This window comes from Metarhizium acridum, assembly GCF_019434415.1.
Source record: "Metarhizium acridum strain ARSEF 324 chromosome Unknown scaffold_320, whole genome shotgun sequence".
Classification (NCBI taxonomy): Eukaryota; Fungi; Ascomycota; class Sordariomycetes; order Hypocreales; family Clavicipitaceae; genus Metarhizium; species Metarhizium acridum.
Window position 1 is genome coordinate 125,068 of NW_027094027.1, and position 17,728 is coordinate 142,795.

Consider the following 17,728-nt stretch of genomic DNA (forward strand, 5'->3'; position numbering starts at 1 on the left):
TTCCCAACTTGGATCGACCTTTTCCATCCAGTTTTAGTAGCTTACACAGACATGCGGGAAACGACTTCGGCGACGGTCGGTTGCACAACACTCGGAAGCGCTCCCGATGAGTAGACCCTCGGAATGCACCACGGCTTTTCTGCCGAGACTTGACTGTCTGTCGACGGTGGCACTCAGATACAACTAGGTACTCTGCAAAATGCTTCTATTTTTCAGGGGGATCAAATAAAGACCGGCACTTGAAAGATGATGCTCTGGGAATGCAAATTGGCGTACATATGCATGATACGTGGAAAGACATTGCGCAACCCATAACCTTTTAAAGAGGCAACCAGGAACAGCATTGTGAGTTCATTTTCTAGTGTCATTAAATGTACATGAGTGCCCATCAGGCGAGCAACCGTGACAGCCTCACGAAGCGCCCGGCCAACATGCCCTCTCACGGCGATTTCTTCCAAGACTAAGCCGCTCATTGTACAGCCCTCGGGAGAGGTTCCTTTGTCTTTGATAGCAGCAGGTTGAATGCCCGTTTGTAGCATATCGGCTGTGCGCAGCATAGCCTGTGCGATACTAGCATGAGCCACGTCGCGCGGAACTCTCACTGCAACAGAAGCATCAATGAGAGCTTCGCAGATGATGGCGAAGAAGGCGGGTGTCGATCCGCCTACCACTGTGGCTGCATCCAGCAGACTTGTGGACAGAACCATTGTCTTTCCTACACGGTCGAAAATCGCCCTGGTGAGTGCTAGGTAGCTTGCTGGCAGTCTGGGATGAGGCGTCTCAATAACAATTAGCCCTTGATGAACCACCGAGGCCACGTTGGGAAGGGTGCGAATGACCCAGGTTGATTGGCAGAATCCAGTCCCGCAATATCGTCCGGAATTTCTCTGCCATAGAGCGTGCTTTCAAGTCTTTGCCTCGTCCATCCCGCTGCGACAGCTCCCCTGCCAAGTTGTCGCGCATACCTTGACTGGTAAGTAGTGACTTTACATCGGCAGGGTCCGTCGCTAGTATAATGACATTAGACTCGCCAACTGCAAGTTCTTTCTGGTTGTGGTAGATGCGTAGTTTGTCCCGATGCTGGCAGAACTGTTCCTGCACTCTGGTGACGGACGCTTCGGTTCGCACGCTGACAACGAAGTGAGAAATTGTGATGTTCCTACTTGGCTCTCGTTTGAAGCACTTAGCTAGCCACTCAGAATTGAGGTTCCTGGGTTGCCTAATTTCGGGGTTTCCCAGTTAGCGCTATGGTTGAAAGAGGCACTGGGCATTGAAAGTATAATTTCCGGATTCATCGGCCCTCGTAGCACTGACCGCCTCCTATGAAGCACACCTTTGAGCCCTGCTTGTCTCCCATGGCGTGGACAGGCTTGGAACTATAAAGACAGCTCTGTCTGAAAAGATGTGATATCTGTGAGGACTTTCTCTAGGGTGTAGTTCACTCCGGACCTTGCAAAATGTTGCACTCCCATCGCTGCAGCCCTTTGATGACGGCATACCTACTTTCGGCCGGGATGAGTTGTTATGAACTACGGGAGCGAACCCGAACTACAGCGATTGCCAATGCCACCTAACTTGCCTTGCGGCCAAGCATAGAACAAGGCTACGCGGCTTCTCCGATGGCGGAAACGAGAAGTTGCTGTTAGTGGCCCTATTTTCAGCTTTTCGTGATCCATCTTTAGCGAAGCAATAATGTGCTTTAAATCCGCAGCTCGGTGCAAGGCAGAGTGTATTCAACGGTCAACCCCAGTATTATGGGCTATACTAAAACATATCGTAGTGTGTTAGCATAAACTATTGATAAGGAAACATAATATGCTATAGACTATAGGACTTTGTAACAAATTCCGACGTCTATGGTATCTAGATATTACGCACTATACTAAATGTACATGACCATATACGTATATTATACATAGGTAAAGATGCTATGCCGTGGAACTAGAGCCCCTTAAAGAAACCCACGGATGTGTTCCCGTTCATTACACTTTCATAAAAAGCACAGTTAATGCGTGCTCCAAAATTGTAGCAAGCCAGTCGAGCGTCCAGTTCATTAAGCCGGACGAAAAGGCCCAGACCTCACAATCATACCCATAATCAGCCTGTTATTCATATCACGTAGTCGACTACTTGGAGCCACCAAAGTCGAACTGAAGCTGAAGAGTTAAACATGGCAAAGTCTACCCCTATTCTGATTGGCGCTGGTGCCTTTGGCCTTTCCACGGCGTTGCACCTCTCAAGAGCCGGCTATACGCACATTACTGTGGTGGGCAAGGACGATGCGGTGCCTGCTCGGTATTCTGCCGCAAACGGCCTCCACAAGATAGTAAGAGCCGAATATGAAGATGCATTCTACAGAGAGTTGGCACTGGTAAGCAATCGCGGCCGAGTTGCAGGTTTTCCGGTGTCAGACTGAGACCTGCTGTCTTTTGCTTCGGCAATGTCTAGAAAGCGATATCAGCTTGGAGAACACCGCTCTTCGCCCCGTATTACCACCAGACCGGATTCCTTCACTGCGTGTCCAAGACGGCTCCCGAAAAGGCCGTTGCCACGATGAAGCGGTTTTATGCATGAGCCTGAGGAAGATGAGGAACTGCGGCGGCACTTGGTCGGCATGAATACAGGACAGGATATACTCGATCAGGTGTGGCAATTTCACGACGGACCGCTCACCGGCCAGAGAAGCTATCTGAATCGATATGCCGGCTATGCGCAGTCTGGACATGCTCTGGCCGCGGTACACGGCCATCTTTGCAAGACGGGCGTCAGGTTTCGTCTAGGTTCCGGCAAAGTAGTTGAAATTAGCTACGAGACGCCTTCAGAGTCAGCCAGTGGTGCTGGGAGAATCGCGCGCGGCGTCAAGACAGTCGACGGCAGCTTCTGCCCAACCAAGCTCGTCATCGTCGCCATGGGCGCGTGGGCGTCTCGGCTCATTCCTGAAATTGGCTCCCAGGCTGTGGCGAAATGCTGGTCTGTTGCACACGTTCAACTCACAGACGAGGCGGAGGAAGCATCCGCTCTGAAGGGCATACCAGTCACATACGCGCGCGACCTGGGCTTCTTTTTCGAGCCCGACCCCAGAACCAATCTGCTCAAGCTGTGTCCCATGGGGGGCGGGACTGTTAATACCGACGCAAAAACAGGCGTCTCGCTGCCCTTGAGGGATTTGTCCAGGAGTCTATACCCGGCGACGACGAGCGAAAGCTGCGGCGGCTACTGGCCCATACTTTGCCTGCGCTTGCAGAGCGACCACTGGTCAAGAGGTGTCTCTGCTGGTTAGCCGACACAAGTGACTCGGACTACATTATCGACTACGTTCCCGGGACGCTGTCCTCGGTCATTGTCATGTCGGGCGATTCGGGCCACGGCTTCAAGATGTTCCCCATTGCGGGATCGTGGGTGACGGATGTCCTAAAGGCGACTGATGGCAAGCAGCATGAGGCCCATTGGCGCTGAAAAGTCCCGAGAGCAGGCAGTTCAATCCTTCATTGGGGAAACGAGGTGAGCTGGAGAGTGGGTGAGACGAGGGAGTTTTCTTGCATTGAGCCTACAAAACCTAGCCTATGAGCCCGGTCCTAGCAATGCTGTTCTGCGTGCCGCGTTGATGGCAACGTTCCATAGTTTCCAACAGATAACCAGGTGAAGACGCTTGTTTCTGTTATTTTGTCAACATGGTGCGCAGCCTATGCCTCCATGAAGGCCTGCGACATCCACTCGCCATGCTCGGTATCAATAGAATTCACCATGTCCATGATCTGGGCTGTGGAAAACCCAGCTCCGGTATAATTCCCATCCAGCACATCATCAGTCACAGGGCTAGGCAAAGCATCTTCGGCAACAGAAAAGCCCGCGCCGTGCGCCAGGGGAGTATCATTCGCCACGGCCGATACGTCAGTAGCATGATGGCGAGATGGCGGAGCGGGCTCCGTTGTTTCCGTCATGCAGAGCCCGTCAATCATCTTTTCGAGATGCTGAAGCTCATACTGCTGATACTGAGCAATCAAATTGCCGCATTTTGATATCTCGCCTAGTATTGCGTACGCTCGCTGGCGCCACGATGTCCAGGTTGAGCCCGAGTCCAGGTACAGAACTGGTGCCGCCAGGAGATTCGTCATGGAAATAAAAAGCGCCTCAAGATCGTAGGAAAGAAATGTTTCTGCACATGGGATTTTTCAGAATTCACGTCTTTTCTTTTCGGTTATAAAGGTCCAAGGTTGAAATGGCATGCGTACCAATTAGGCCTTCACTCTGGAGGCACTCCAGGATGGAAATTACGTGTTGTGATGAGTCGAGACACATGCGCAACAGGCTCTCGACGGCGTGTGAGGAATTGAAAATGTGTTGATACGAGTTTGGAGTCTCAAGACGGATCTTGTAGAAGCAAAATAAAACCGGTCGTGTCGCGAGAATAATACACTAGGAACATCGAGCGTCAGTGTTGCCGCGCGGATAAGCTAAAAGGACAGCGAACCTGGTGGAAGAGCAGGTGAATATGCGCCGACAACCGGGATAATCCAACTCTTTTACAATTGAGATCCAGGGGGAATCGCTGGTGCAGTTCATCCGGGAGTCCTGCCATGCTTGCCAGCGTATCTTTAGTTCGGAGAAGGAAATTGCTGCTCAACCTCCCGTCGGGACCGTATATAGCTTCATGACCAAGTTGATCAGGGACTGCCTTGAGCCAAATGAACGTGAGACTGGGCCGCACGACACACCTCTGTCTATTGTCGCAATAAAATGCGACAACTTGGTCCGCATAGCAAACGCCGCAGTGCGAAAGCGGTCGCCTTCAAACTCTGGCAACGGCGCAGTCACATCATCGTCCCGGATCGACTGCGACAAACCCATCAGATACGTCATTTGTCGGTCGAGAACAAGGATAGTCCACCAGATCTTGCGGCATCTTGGAACAAGTGCGTTCTCAACGTGGTGCGAGCTTAGATTCGTGTGAAGACCATGGCTCATTGCCAGCCGTACGGCTTGACCAATCTATGTCATATCAGCTTCCTGGCCGTACACAACAGCGAGGCGAGTCTCACATAGTTGTACGCCGAGCCGCGGTGCTCGATGCAATGGAAGTACAATGCGATGCAGCACAGAATCTCGGCAGCCTGCACCGGCTCATCCCATAGAACCGTCATGTTCGGCAGGAGGTGTATGGCGTGCGTGAAGAAGATCGCTCCGGGAGGCTGGTTGTTTTTGTTTGGCTTGGTGGTGAGTGCCTTTCCAAACGCAAGTATCAGCATGAACTGGATGAACCATAACTGTTGGACCAGGTCTCCCTGCGTTTGCTCCCCGCTGTAGTGCGCATGCAGGGCGTTTAAGAAGACTTCCTCGTCGAATAAATGGTACATTGGCGAGCAGTGAAACTTGACATTGTTAATCAGATGGATGGCATAGTCAAGATTGGGCAGCACCGGTTGAGCCGAGGCGCTGGACCAGTCTAATATGTAGACTTTGCTGTCGAACATGAGTGCCGTAGATGGCAAAGAGACCTGGTGCACATGCTCGTAAGTGATACTCAAAATACGTCGGGTGAAGGACCAGTTTGACGAATGCCCCAAGTAGACTAGGTGCTAGTATCAGCATTGGCGATTCACCTTTGACACGCTTAGCCTGGCTACTCACAGGTTTTTCCTGTGTCGGACAACATAAAGGTTGACGGCCCTGTGGATAATGGATTCGTCAAAGGAGCAGCATCGGGTGACTCGGATATACTCTGGTCTAGCTGATCGTCTTGGACGGCAATGTTGTGAGACTCGGTCTGCTCTGTTGCTTGGACATTCGGTTGAGCATGGGGGCGTCGAGAGGCATTGGCTGCTGTATTTTCATCCACAGTGAGTGTCGTTTCTTGTCCAAAGTTATCGGCTTGAGAGTGACGTACAATTCCAAGATGTGGGTGAGTCGTTCTGGTTGGTTTGTGTCATGGAGGTCAAGTCGCCTTCGCCAGCAGTCTTGGCCGTATCAGCGCTTGTGTGTATTTGCGCGGCCCGATCTTGGAGGGAGGCAAGATACCTTTGCAGAACACATGGGTTAGTTTGTACCAGAATATGTGGTTGCTGCAGTTATTGCAAAAAAGGGAGACCACAAACCCTCTTGTTACTAATACTTTTTGGCCGTAATCGTCATACTGACATGATAGTTTTCGCTTGCTACATGCCTCACAAGGGCGAGTTCCACTGCATTTTATCTTTTGCCGACGGCATCGGGAGCATCTGGAGAGTTTAGTCTCAATATCCGTGAGATGTACGTGGGCTGGTTACAACGAACGCATTTTGGGCTCTTTTGGCGATGCGGTGGCAGGCATTTGAGGGCCGGGTTGCTTCATGTTGAGCTGCTGACGCTGGTTGTAGCTGATGGGTGTCATGGCGTGTAAGTCGGTCGACTTCCAAAGTATTAGCAGCAACCGTAATCTTGCGCAGGTGTGGTATGGCTCTCTCCGTCATCTTCATCAACGCGATAAATGAAGATGTTGAATCGCCAGCCACAAGGTGTCTCTCTGGATAGTATAACAACTAGTTGGGCTGAGTTGATGCCCACGCTCGTATTCCCCCAACTACAGATAATTGCTAGGCATAACTACGGCATGCGTTGGCGGCCAGACCCCGCACAGGAACTCCTTCTTCCAATGTCAAAGACTCGTTGGACCCTCGTTCCTTTATCGCCGCCTCCTCCGATCCCGGCAGCCACAACCACTAGCAAAGGCACAAGTCGACAATGGAAGATTGGAGCGACCATTGTCTGCCACACTTCTCGACATAGGGCGGCATGACCCTCACATAGGTTGCCCTTTCGGGCGCATGTGTTGGTGTAACTGAGCATCCTGTCCGCCTAAACAGTCCCCAAATTGGTTCCTGGCCACATCACTCGGCCATTCTTTTTTTTTATTCTTCTTTTTCTTTCTTTTTCTTTCTTTCTTTTCTTTTTGACAAAATAAAACAATCCCCGAGGCATACGTCACGGTCAACATTGCAGGCAATAAACAGGCTTTTTTTTTTCAGGCTGTCGTTGGGTGGTTTCCACGACTATAAGCACCCAACTGTCCTGGTATCAGAATGATGATACAGCTTCGCCAAACGCCCGGCAAAAAGAAGACCTGTTCAGGAACCCACGGCATATTTTGACCCAATCAAAATGACATTGAGAGGTAGAGACACGACCACTTGGCCTGTCCAATAAAACGAATAGAGTTTGTCATCGAGAAGTCGGTATCGACCTTTATATTTGGAAATGAGCCCATGTTACAGGATTGGAAGGGAAAAAACTCTCTTCATATCCGTGCGGAGTCGTGTTTTATCAATGCCAATCCCTGCAGAGGACCAGATGCCAAATACCGGTCATGACTTGCATCTTCGGCCGGCAAAAGCTATATACCTGGTCACGGAATCGAAATCCGCCCCCATTCACAGCGTGATGAACTATGGACTGCAGACGCCATGAACAGCGCGAAAAGAAAGTGCCCTCCGCCTCCATTGAAGCTGCACAGCTTCCAGGCCCAAGTTGGTCGGAGGTCGCCTGGCCAGAGAACCTTGTCGCCATCTCCGACTACTTCAAGTAGACGAACAGGAAAACTAACCGGAGCGCGGGAGAGTCCGACTCTCCAGGACGCTTCGCCTACCAAATTCATATTCATATCACCACGGCCACAATCTTCAACGGCGTTCACAACAAGGTGCCTCAGCCCACGATTCGCATCCCACAACCTCTTCATCGACTAACAAGTAGCAGTCCGTTGAAAATTGCACCGCCAACAGTGACCATCACGGCAATACTCCAGACAGTCACCGTCACGGCAGCTCAGCAAAACGCTACATCCAAAATTACGACATTATCGACCGTCAACCCCACAGCCGCCGGCAATGGATCATCAGCTACGGCGGGCAACGTGATTCCTCCCACCGCGTCGGGGTTTCTCATTGGGGTCAGCGGCGTATCTGGCGGGCTGCTGGGCATCGGAGCAGTACTTTTCCTTTGGCGGAGGCGGGCCAAGTTGAAAGAGAAGGGGAAAACGGCCGCTCCGTGACGTCAAAGCTGTTGTGAGAACGGTTTCAAGTTGGTGGCCCTCGCGTCGCATTGGCGCTATTCTTAGTAGTCGGTTGAAACATGTACAAACGTTCGCGAATGCGGTGGTTGAACCAGCGGCAATAGGACAAGACTTGAAGAAACTTGATACCAATTTGACATGGGTCGTGACTCGCAGTGCTGCTATCTTGTCCCTGAAAACGATTTCTGTTGCAACTGGTGATGTGGAGCTTGTTCCGGCATGAGCAAGCAAACGAACTCGAGGGATGGATTTTTTATCGAATACACCATCAGCATAGTGATTTGGCTTCTTTCACGGGTTTGTGCAAATTTGGCTTTGTTATTTTACTTTATTTTTTAGGGTCAAGCTTGGACATTCCGAAGCCATCGTTTTCCTACCGCTCCCAACTTCCGCCCATGACAAGCCGTGAGTGAAATCCATGGACCGTCCCGAGGACGCAAAGAACGACCGCACCCGAGCATCCAGAAGGTTCACTACTCTCGAGGGATGGCGCGAAGTGCAAGATGGGCTGTTCGTTGCTCCCGGTTCGACTGTCGCTGCCATCGTGTCAAATCCCGCCCATGGCCCGGACTGGCCACTCCAAGACGATAGAGTAACTCGTACACGACAGACCAGGATACAGCTGAAGTCGGCCAATGGATCTTTTGTTGGCGAAAAGGGCGACGCTTTGAATCACCATGGTCAAGCAGGCTTGTGGCCAGACGGACCGACGTATGTGACAGTGACGAAAGACGCAAGCGCCGTGCAACATGACCAACTTGAGGCATTGTCAGAGGGCGAAAACGACTTGCTAGAGGAAGAAATTGACCCTCCGTTTCACGTCTTCTCCAAGCAGAGGAAGTGGTTCATCATCATCACCATCGGAGTTGCCGGTCTATTTTCCGGCCTATCGTCAAACATATACTTGCCGTCACTGTCTGCCATTGCCAAGGTATTGTGCGATTTAGTCTCCTTGCAGCGGTACTTTTCAAACACTGACAGAGAATCAAGGACCTGAAAGTCAGCCTCAGCGATGTCTCATTAACCATCACCTCGTATCTCATTGTCCAAGGCGTTTCTCCTTTATTTTGGGGTTCCCTGTCCGACACCTTGGGCCGTCGGCCGATATACATATACTCCTTCTCGGTTTACATCGTGGCCAACATTGTGCTTAGTCTGTCGCCCAACTTTCCCGTACTCCTGGTCTTTAGGGGAATGCAAGCAGCTGGAAGTGCATCGACAGTTAGCATTGGTAAGCGTTGACGCCCTCCAAAACCCCCCTAGTACCAAGACCTAACCAGTATTCGCTTAGGAAATGGCGTTATTCAAGACATTGCCTCCCCGGACGAGCGGGGGGCATTTATCAGTTTTTACCAAGCAAGTATGCTGCCCCCATGGTTGACATTCGGTCAAAATGCCATGACACTGACGCAGTTGTCCAGTCCGCAATTTTAGCATTGCCGTTGGGCCCGTCATTGGAGGATTGCTGTCCAACTTTCTTGGTTTCCGGTGAGATGATGGCTTTGACTCAAAGATACACGCAACGCAGTCCGCTAATACGCTCAGCTCCGTGTTTGTCTTTCTACTCGTCATGTCCTCCATTGTCCTTGCAACAATCGCCGTCTTTCTCCCGGAGACGCTTCGGACAATTGCTGGCAACGGCTCGCTGCGACTCTCAGGCATCCACCAACCGCTAATTCTTCGCTTCTTCAAAGAAAAACACTACAAGGAGGAACCTGACTACACGGCCCCTCGCCCCAAAGTGACTATTGCGACGTTTCTCAAGCCCCTCACGCTCCTTGGGGAGAAGGATATACTGGTTAGCTTGGTATTTGGGGGAACCGTGTACACCGTATGGAGTATGGTTGTTGCCAGCACAACAGGGCTATTCAAAGACCTCTTTCAACTGAGCGACCTTCTTCTTGGTCTAGTCTTCTTACCCAACGGTACTTTTTCTTCTTCTTCCGTCATTCCAACCTGAATCTTTGTCTCTCTTCAGCTCCCGTCAGGGTTCTTGGTCGAGGCAAATGAAGCAGATTGTCATGCTAACACGTGTTTCCGCCAGGTCTGGGCACCATCGTTGGCTCTGCCGTTGCCGGCAGACTCATGACGAGGGAATTCGTGAGATCCGAGAGGATTTACCTTCAAAGGCACCCTTCTGCCACGCCCCCCTCGAGAAACAAGAAAGATTTGCCGGCAAATTTCCCAATCGAGCATGCCCGGCTTCGCCACGCGCCGTGGATATCTGCCCTGTTCATCGTCGCCACTGCGCTCTACGGATTCACGGTGCTTCCAGCCGCTCAGCTTTCTATTGTTGCGCGGCCGGGATGGATTGCCGTGCCCCTCGCCCTGCAGTTCTTGATCGCCGCTACGTCGAATGCCGTCTTTGCCATTAATACGACTCTAGTTGCGGATCTGTGTCCGGGCATGGGCGCAAGCGCCACGGCAATCAACAATTTAGTCCGCTGTGGGATGGGCGCGCTTGGAGTTGGGCTGGTAGATTCCATGCTGGGCACCTTGGGGGCCGCTGCCACATTCCTGGGCTTGGGTATTCTCACTGTAGGGATAGGAGTTCTTTTGTACATAGAGTGGATTTGGGGCATGCAGTGGCGGAATGAGCGACTGAGAAGGAGTCGAATCTCTTCCAAGATGTAGAAAGGGGCCTCTTTCTGGTAACGGCCTGACCCGAAAAATATAGACTCTCAACTTTAAATTATATACAATACCAATCTTGTAGAAAGTATACAAATGGCAACTATCGCTTTTGCTGTCAATATGTCAATTACGACTTCTGAAAAGTGTAATTAGGCTTTGGGAATAGGTTTCACCGGCATGCCCATTTGATACAAGTTTGTCCAATGAGGGAAGTTGGAATTGTAATCTTCAACGAACCTCGGTTTCGACAATGTTTCAAAAATGGACGAACCACCACGGGCGCCCTGCCGACCTTGGATCTGAACCGCTAACATCCGTGCCCTCGGTGTCTATGGCATCCTTGAGACGTCCTTGCTGGACTGGGCACCCTTGCACGGTTGATCGCCATTCAGCTCATGCATCTGTTTTACGTGGTGCCGGATTGCCGAAAACACCATTTTCCGTTATTCATGAATGTACGCTTACACATTTTCTAACCTCAGGTGCGCATCTCTAAACAGGTGGCGGTTTTGTGCACTTGCAGCCGTGATCCGGGGAAGTTCTAGATTGACTGTTGAGAGTGTGGCGTCGAAGGTGCAGTTCTAAAATAAGAACATGAAGCGCAAAGGAAGGGTCACGATAACGACCTCACTATTACTTATTAGAAGCTAAAAGCATGGGGCCGAAGTCTCAATAGCACCAAACATGTTGCGTAGATCCGAACCATCCATAAGGACCTACAGATTGTTGTCAGACAGCCTCGACCTGTAGCATCACTACCATGGTGGGCAAACTCTCATTGCGCAAATCAAGCCTTTGCGGGCTCCTCTATGTCACGCTGACGCTCGTGACCAACGCCGAAGCTGAGGATGCACTGGCAAAGTTTGGCGATGTCGTCCCCGTTCTTGGGCAGGTGAGAAGAGCCACACCGCCCTGAGTATGCAACCATCCGACTCACAAATGTAGATGGCACGAACTGACCAAGACTTTGTCGACGGGCTGGCTCTGGATCTGTTCTCGCCGAGCAACCGCACCCTGGTTGTGACAAATAATTCCTCCCCCCTGCCCGGGAACTTTGTCAGTGGTACCACCGGCGAGGGCTTTGTCAATTTGTCAAAATACAGCTGGGTCATCAAGTTTAACGAGACTGCAAACGACCTCATTGCCAAGATTGAGCTGCCCTACGACCCGGTGGCGCTCGCGAGCCAAGGCGTCCAAGTGGCCAACACATATGTCGGAAAGCTTGCCAAGGACAAGAAGTCCTGGGTTATATCAGAAACACAGAGGAATGTACACATGTAAGCACCGTCAATGCCGTGAAATAGTCTTCCTCAATCCGCATTACAACTGACATACCTTTAACAGGACGGAGAACAAAACCCGCATTATCAAGATGACTTCGCTAGACGGGGAGTACATGCTTCTCGGCCGAAAGTCTGCAGACACTGCAAACATGTTCGTGCAGTACGGCCAAGGCGCCACCAGGACGGTGAATATCACCGGGGGTGCTGAAGGGGTTCAAGAAGCCGAGTTTGTCGACGGGCTGCGGTTCAGGGTTCAATCGGCGAAGCCCTTTGCCCTCAATGTCGACATACCATTTGGCGTGAATGACAAGGCCATACCAGATCACGCCATACCGCTAAGTAATTCATTCTCCTATTGCTTGAAAATCCTCAGATTATAAGTGTAACACGGTTCCTAACGCCAGCACGCCCGTCCAGATTCCTTTGCTTGGGCGATAAATTCCACGGCATCCTCCGGCGACGGCTTGTCTGTTGACGCACACTTTCCCGGTAAGCATGGTGGCCTGTGTTCTTCTATGCCGTGGCTGATACTTTTTCGCTCCAGTCAACAGGGAGATGTTTGAGGAAAAGACCCGTGGGCATGAGGAGGAGCACCTCAACCTGCTCGTCGCAAGGAGAGAATTGAATGCTCCAGCAACAGCCTGCTTCGAGCCTGTCAAGAAGCAGGAATACATCAAAGCAAAGCGCCTAGTCGAGGTGAGAGGCTTGACCGCCGTGGACGGACAGTATGTCATTCTCGTGTCTAAGAAGAGGTACCCTAAAATCACTTGTGGCCAGGAGGGCGATGCGCAGACGTGTCCGGCTAGGAATAGTACATCGGCTTGTGCTGGTGAAGCTAGTCAGGCGAGAGATTCTGAATTAAATGGTGCCCAGGCCACTTCACGGCCAGCAATAGTGACATCTGTTGCGTCGCTTAGCACAGCATTAGCCATGAACTTGGTAGTGTCGTGCGTATTCTCTATGGGGATTCCGTTGGTAGTATTTCTGTTGCAATGGCTCTAGTTTATTTCTTCGGTCCGCAGTATTAGCATTGAAGCAAGGCATATTTTCCCGATATTTGCTGTTCAAAGAAACATTTATACAAAGATTGGCCAATACGTCTGGTTGTTCTAGTCACATATGTCATCTCCACCAGTCCATGAGGAGCATTGTGAGAGATTACATGAGGATATTTCAGGGCCTTTTCCAATAGTTCCTGTCCAAAGTAACATTTACGCAAAGGTTGGCAAAGATGTTGTTCTAGTTACGTGTGTTGTCATATCTCCCAGTTCATGAGAAGCATTGTGTGCGATTACACGAGATTATGTCCGGACCTGCCACCTGCGATGCTCTTGATACTTTTTCCAGGTTGTTTCCGTTGTCGTTGTAGCTCAGAAGAAACCGTATTACCGCTCTCACAAACTTGATGCACCTCCTTTCCCACAAGCTTTGCACCTGCACTGCAAAGGAACCACCGGGACCAGCTTATCGTATCCACAATGAGAACAACGACCTAAAATTGGCTCATGCAAGACTGAACTGAGAATATCTTTGGTGAAATTTGGAATCTGGTCCGTTATTTCATCAAAGACTTCTTCTGCGCTAGAATCCAAGTGGCGGACGGTCCGTTCTCTGACAGATTCAACCACTATATCTCGAAGTATTTTGCTAGACTCGCATTGCAAAGAGTAGATGTCGACTATGGATCGCAAGAACGCACAGTTGTCCAGGTCACGCCTGACAGATTCCTTGAAATTGGCCATGGAGAGCGATTGCAGCCCCTTGATGAGGTATGTATCTGCGATATCAAACATTCTTGCATGAAATACCAGCGGCGAAATGGCGTCGCGCTTCTCCTCGTCATCAGGCTCTTGAGGCGACGGCACTTCATATTGACCTGTGTACAAGTACTCCACCATTTGTCGGACAATGTCGAATGAGGACGTCTTTGATCTCGTATATACCCGTTTCCTGCTCCTAGATGCGCCGTGTGTGTGAGAAGAGCAAGCATCAAAGTATTCAACTCCGCGTACTTACTCTATAAGGACCAATGCATGCGGCATGGATAACCGGAGACTGCGGACACACTATAATCCTGTGTGCAGGGATTTGTTGGCCTCCGCATACAAATGTGAGGTCGGAGAATTGCCCTGACCTACGTAGCTCTGCGGAGAAAGAGTCAGAGGTCTGTGTTGCATTGGTCAAGCACCGATGCGCTCACTCTGAAATCTGTAGCCTGGCTTCGCAAGGCGCGTGAACCATGTTCAACCACGAATCCTCAAACCTTCAAGGGTTATGTGAAGTGGCTCGTCCACTTGGTTGCTGACGGGTAGTTGGATCAAGGGATTCACAATTCACGTTTGAGCGGGGTTGCGCCACTGTCTGAAGTCTCAACAGTATTCAGGTTTATACTCTGTCACATGACGTTTCTGTCCTAAGTAAACGCGGGATATCAGATGACCAAACCAAACGGGTAGTTCCCGTGGCAGTTTGTTGGCAAAGCAACACAACAACACGGTTGATTGTACACGATGCCGTACGTGTAAGTCACCACACTACTCGAGTCTCCGTCACCATAAATGCTTCAAGTAAGCAGTAAACTAATCTCAAGGGAATTATTAAATGCTTCCAAAACACATGTAACAGTAATCGACTTCGCATTCGCCAGAAATCTCGTCCTCCGCTAGGTAAACAATAAGGGCGGCGTAGGTGCCCTCCCGTATGGCGCAGGCTCTCGCGAGGCCGATTAAATTTAAACGGCCTTGTAAGACTGTTATGAAGGGTGAAGCCTGTCTAATTTAACAAGTTGGCGCAAGGCCGCCTTCTAGAGAAAATATGTGTCTACGATCAAATGGATCCCGACTTTCCACGACTTTACGTGTGTAGAAAAGCCGTCACGCAAGTCACACAACCGTTTTCTCCTCATCTTCAACCAACAGTTTACTCATCAAGTCCACCGCAAAGTCACCCCCCTCACGGACAAGGTCTTTGAAAGGCCTTCTTTGCCACAACTCAGACCGATGTTGGTTTACGACATCAACAACAGCCTGCCTCATTTTGCACTTTTCATCGCTTGTAGATTGGTAAACATCTCTTATACAATCAACAAACAGCTCGGTAACCCATAGCTTGGTGATTTTCGCCTTGAACTTCTGCAGAGCATCGTCTTTAAGGCCGTCCACTCCAAAGTAATCGGCCAGCTGATACACTCGAACGTCCTTGGAGAGCTCGTCGTCATCTAGGTCGATCAGCAGCCCACGCCATGTCCCGTGGTTGGCGAGTGTCCGACGTACCTGTATCGTTTAGCTTCATGCACGGCTCTTCGGAGTACTTTCCCGTGTACATGTATTCAAAGGCCCGCCAGTACGCCTGCATGCTGCCTTGGCTGTACTCGAACTTTCTGGTCTTGCCCTCTTGCATCTCGCCTTGTAGAGCACGTTTAAAGTAGCTGCTTTGGGCCGTTAGCACGAGGCTATGCGCGGGAAGTTGGACGTCGCCAAGCTGAATTGTGACATCCGCCAGGGCATCACTGTCAAAAGCCCTATGTCAAATTAGATGACTCAAGGACTTCATTCTCGGCAAACGGTGCTCACTATCTGACGGCCTTGTCGATGGCCGTAATCCGCGGGTCGGCCATTATGTCTTTCAGCTGGTGGTATTTGGCCGTCTTCAGTGGCAACTCATCGGCTTGCTACGACCAGTTGCTATGATGGATCAAGTCCAAAATGGCGTGAGGTGTACCGAGTAGCCGTGCGAAATATGCAGCGTTTGCAGCGGACCCCTGATCACAGCAGCAGGCACGGGTTCATGAGACGCACAAAACTCGACATTCATAAAAAGGGCGCTTGACTCAATTTAGTAGGCAGCAAGCATAGAATGATGTCTCCACTTTGTATAAAATTATGTCATCGTATTTCAAGGGCCCCCCCTTGCAGACCGCGTAAATGCGGGTAAAAAACATTAAAGGCTTAGATGCTGAGAACAATTAAAAGTCTGCCGGCGTGGATTTCGTTTTAAATTGAATCAGCCTAAAAGACGCTTTTCAATTAAATTCCAATTAGTCTGCCAAATTTCTATTCATCTTATAACCCTAGCCCTATTGTAATTATTTAGAGGGGTAAAAGAAAAAAGGCACCAACAAGGATGAAGGAGGATACAGACTACGGAGTAATATCCCTATTATTTTTTACAGCCGAATTCTACCGCCAACGGTCCGTCTAATTCTTTGTCGGTTTCGTGGACCAGGCCCTGAACCGACCATGGCCGCGTTAGCATCCGAGCTTCACAGTTTGGGCCACAAGAGAAGCCCGGGTCTAATTGAAAGAAACTTGACATCATAAATGTTGTACGAGTTGAACAATGTAAAGCGGATAGACGGTTAGCTCAGCCGGGTAGCTTCAAAAAAAGAAATACTCCGTAGAAGCACCCCATATCCCCCAGTACAGACAGATCATAGCCCCCTTTCAGTGTGCCCGCGGGTTTGTCCGGTCTCGGTGTGTAGTTGGGCATCGCTGCAGGACCCCAGGGCGCAGGGCATTGAATGCAAGATGTAAGCCGACATGGAATTTCGTGTGCGGATTCCCTCAGTCAAGGCGGAGATGCACCGGAAGTCTTCCCGACACATCGGCTTCGATGCCGGTCCGCCACCCGCACGTGTGGCAAGCTTTCCCACGGAAACAGCATCAAACACCAAACCGCACAGGAAATCCCACGTTTCTCTGCAAAGCACGCCTGCATCTGATATCCAACCGGCAGACATAATCGTTAGCATGGCCGTCAATCAAGTGCCATCGGCGGCGACGACTCACCCCGCCGTGCCTCCCGCCGGCGTTTGGTGTCCGGCCGTCACCTGCTTCACCGACGACGACGGCCTCGATCTCGACGCGCAGTCCAAGTACTTTGCGCACCTGTCCAGGTCCGGGCTGGCGGGCCTGGTCGTGATGGGCACAAACTCGGAAGCCATGCTGCTCACGCGAGAAGAGCGGTCGCAGCTCATCGCCACCGCCCGCCAGGCCGTCGGGCCCGCCTTCCCTCTCATGGCCGGCGTCGGCGCCCATTCGACCAAGCAGACTCTCCAGCTCGCCGACGACGCGGCCAAAGCCGGCGCCGACTACCTGCTGGTGCTCCCGCCCGCGTACTTTGGCAAGGCCACCACCATGGCCACGGTGAGGCGCTTCTTCGCAAAGGTCGCCGCCGAGGCCGCCCTGCCCGTCGTCATCTACAACTTCCCCGGCGTCTGCAACGGCGTGGACATAGATTCCGACACCATCACGGCCATTGTCCGCGACAGTGCCCGGTGCAACCAGGGCGTCTCGAGGGTCGTCGGCGTAAAGCTTACCTGCGGCTCCGTCGGCAAGATCACCCGCCTCGCGGCGCAGCACAGGCCCGAGGACTTTTCGATATTCGGCGGCCAGTCCGACTTTCTGATCGGAGGGCTGGCTGCCGGGAGTGCCGGGTGCATCGCCGCCTTTGCAAACGTGTGCCCCAGGTTGACGGCCGAGATATACAGGCTCTACACCGAGGGCTCTCGCCAGAGGGCCACGGAGCTGCAGCGCCTGGCGGCTCTGGCGGAGAGCCCGTGCAAGAGCGGTATCGCAACGACCAAGTTTGCCGCCACCCTGTTCTCTGCCCGGCTGGCGGGCATCCAGGACGCCGAGGCCAAGTTCCGCCCCAGGCACCCCTACGAGGAGCCGAGCGAGGCGGCAAAAGCCTCTGCTAGAGAGGTTATGAAGGAGGCCGGAGAGGTGGAACACATGCTGCAGAAATCGTCTATCTGAATACATACATA

At 51.4% G+C, this 17,728-nt stretch overlaps 8 protein-coding genes across 9 annotated transcripts; 5 read left to right on the forward strand and 3 right to left on the reverse strand.

Annotated features, from left to right (window-relative positions):
• Nucleotides 1-2,566: 2,566 nt before the first annotated feature.
• Nucleotides 2,567-3,456, forward strand: J3458_014336 (uncharacterized protein; the record flags this gene model as incomplete). Its single annotated transcript, XM_007812634.2, has 2 exons — nt 2,567-3,099; nt 3,144-3,456. The coding sequence occupies 2 exons, from the start codon at nt 2,567-2,569 to the stop codon at nt 3,454-3,456; spliced, it is 846 nt and encodes a 281-aa protein (XP_007810825.2).
• A 227-nt stretch (nt 3,457-3,683) lies between these two features.
• J3458_014337 (uncharacterized protein) lies at nt 3,684-5,471 on the reverse strand (the record flags this gene model as incomplete). Its single annotated transcript, XM_066120503.1, has 5 exons — nt 3,684-4,156; nt 4,233-4,416; nt 4,472-4,647; nt 4,716-4,989; nt 5,040-5,471. The coding sequence occupies 5 exons, from the start codon at nt 5,469-5,471 to the stop codon at nt 3,684-3,686; spliced, it is 1,539 nt and encodes a 512-aa protein (XP_065974336.1).
• Nucleotides 5,472-7,003: 1,532 nt separating this feature from the next.
• On the forward strand, nt 7,004-8,152 carry J3458_014338 (uncharacterized protein). The gene is made up of 2 exons (XM_066120504.1): nt 7,004-7,672; nt 7,729-8,152. Exons 1-2 carry the CDS (start codon nt 7,437-7,439, stop codon nt 8,021-8,023), a joined length of 531 nt encoding a protein of 176 aa, XP_065974337.1. The 5' UTR covers nt 7,004-7,436; the 3' UTR covers nt 8,024-8,152.
• A 310-nt stretch (nt 8,153-8,462) lies between these two features.
• On the forward strand, nt 8,463-10,678 carry J3458_014339 (uncharacterized protein; the record flags this gene model as incomplete). The annotated part of the gene is made up of 6 exons (XM_066120505.1): nt 8,463-8,975; nt 9,035-9,275; nt 9,336-9,404; nt 9,466-9,532; nt 9,590-9,969; nt 10,089-10,678. The coding sequence occupies 6 exons, from the start codon at nt 8,463-8,465 to the stop codon at nt 10,676-10,678; spliced, it is 1,860 nt and encodes a 619-aa protein (XP_065974338.1).
• Nucleotides 10,679-11,438: 760 nt separating this feature from the next.
• J3458_014340 (uncharacterized protein) lies at nt 11,439-14,115 on the forward strand (the record flags this gene model as incomplete). Its single annotated transcript, XM_066120506.1, has 5 exons — nt 11,439-11,570; nt 11,624-11,955; nt 12,023-12,300; nt 12,379-12,450; nt 12,506-14,115. 5 exons carry the CDS (start codon nt 11,439-11,441, stop codon nt 12,961-12,963), a joined length of 1,272 nt encoding a protein of 423 aa, XP_065974339.1. The 3' UTR covers nt 12,964-14,115.
• Nucleotides 12,932-14,291, reverse strand: J3458_014341 (uncharacterized protein). 2 transcript variants are annotated; one of them, XM_066120508.1, is made up of 3 exons: nt 14,096-14,291; nt 13,978-14,035; nt 12,932-13,917 (listed from the first exon to the last, which is right to left on the reverse strand). In XM_066120508.1, the coding sequence occupies exons 2-3, from the start codon at nt 14,001-14,003 to the stop codon at nt 13,356-13,358; spliced, it is 588 nt and encodes a 195-aa protein (XP_065974341.1). In that variant the 5' UTR covers nt 14,004-14,035; nt 14,096-14,291; the 3' UTR covers nt 12,932-13,355. The 2 variants fall into 2 exon arrangements, with proteins under 2 accessions (XP_065974341.1, XP_065974340.1); XM_066120507.1 differs by having other exon boundaries at nt 13,045-14,105; nt 14,162-14,291.
• Nucleotides 14,292-14,353: 62 nt separating this feature from the next.
• On the reverse strand, nt 14,354-15,644 carry J3458_014342 (uncharacterized protein). The gene is made up of 3 exons (XM_066120509.1): nt 15,534-15,644; nt 15,234-15,469; nt 14,354-15,178 (listed from the first exon to the last, which is right to left on the reverse strand). The coding sequence occupies exons 1-3, from the start codon at nt 15,575-15,577 to the stop codon at nt 14,844-14,846; spliced, it is 615 nt and encodes a 204-aa protein (XP_065974342.1). The 5' UTR covers nt 15,578-15,644; the 3' UTR covers nt 14,354-14,843.
• An 855-nt stretch (nt 15,645-16,499) lies between these two features.
• J3458_014343 (uncharacterized protein) lies at nt 16,500-17,717 on the forward strand (the record flags this gene model as incomplete). Its single annotated transcript, XM_007812640.2, has 1 exon — nt 16,500-17,717. One exon carries the CDS (start codon nt 16,500-16,502, stop codon nt 17,715-17,717), a length of 1,218 nt encoding a protein of 405 aa, XP_007810831.1.
• Between the last annotated feature and the right edge of the window lie 11 nt (nt 17,718-17,728).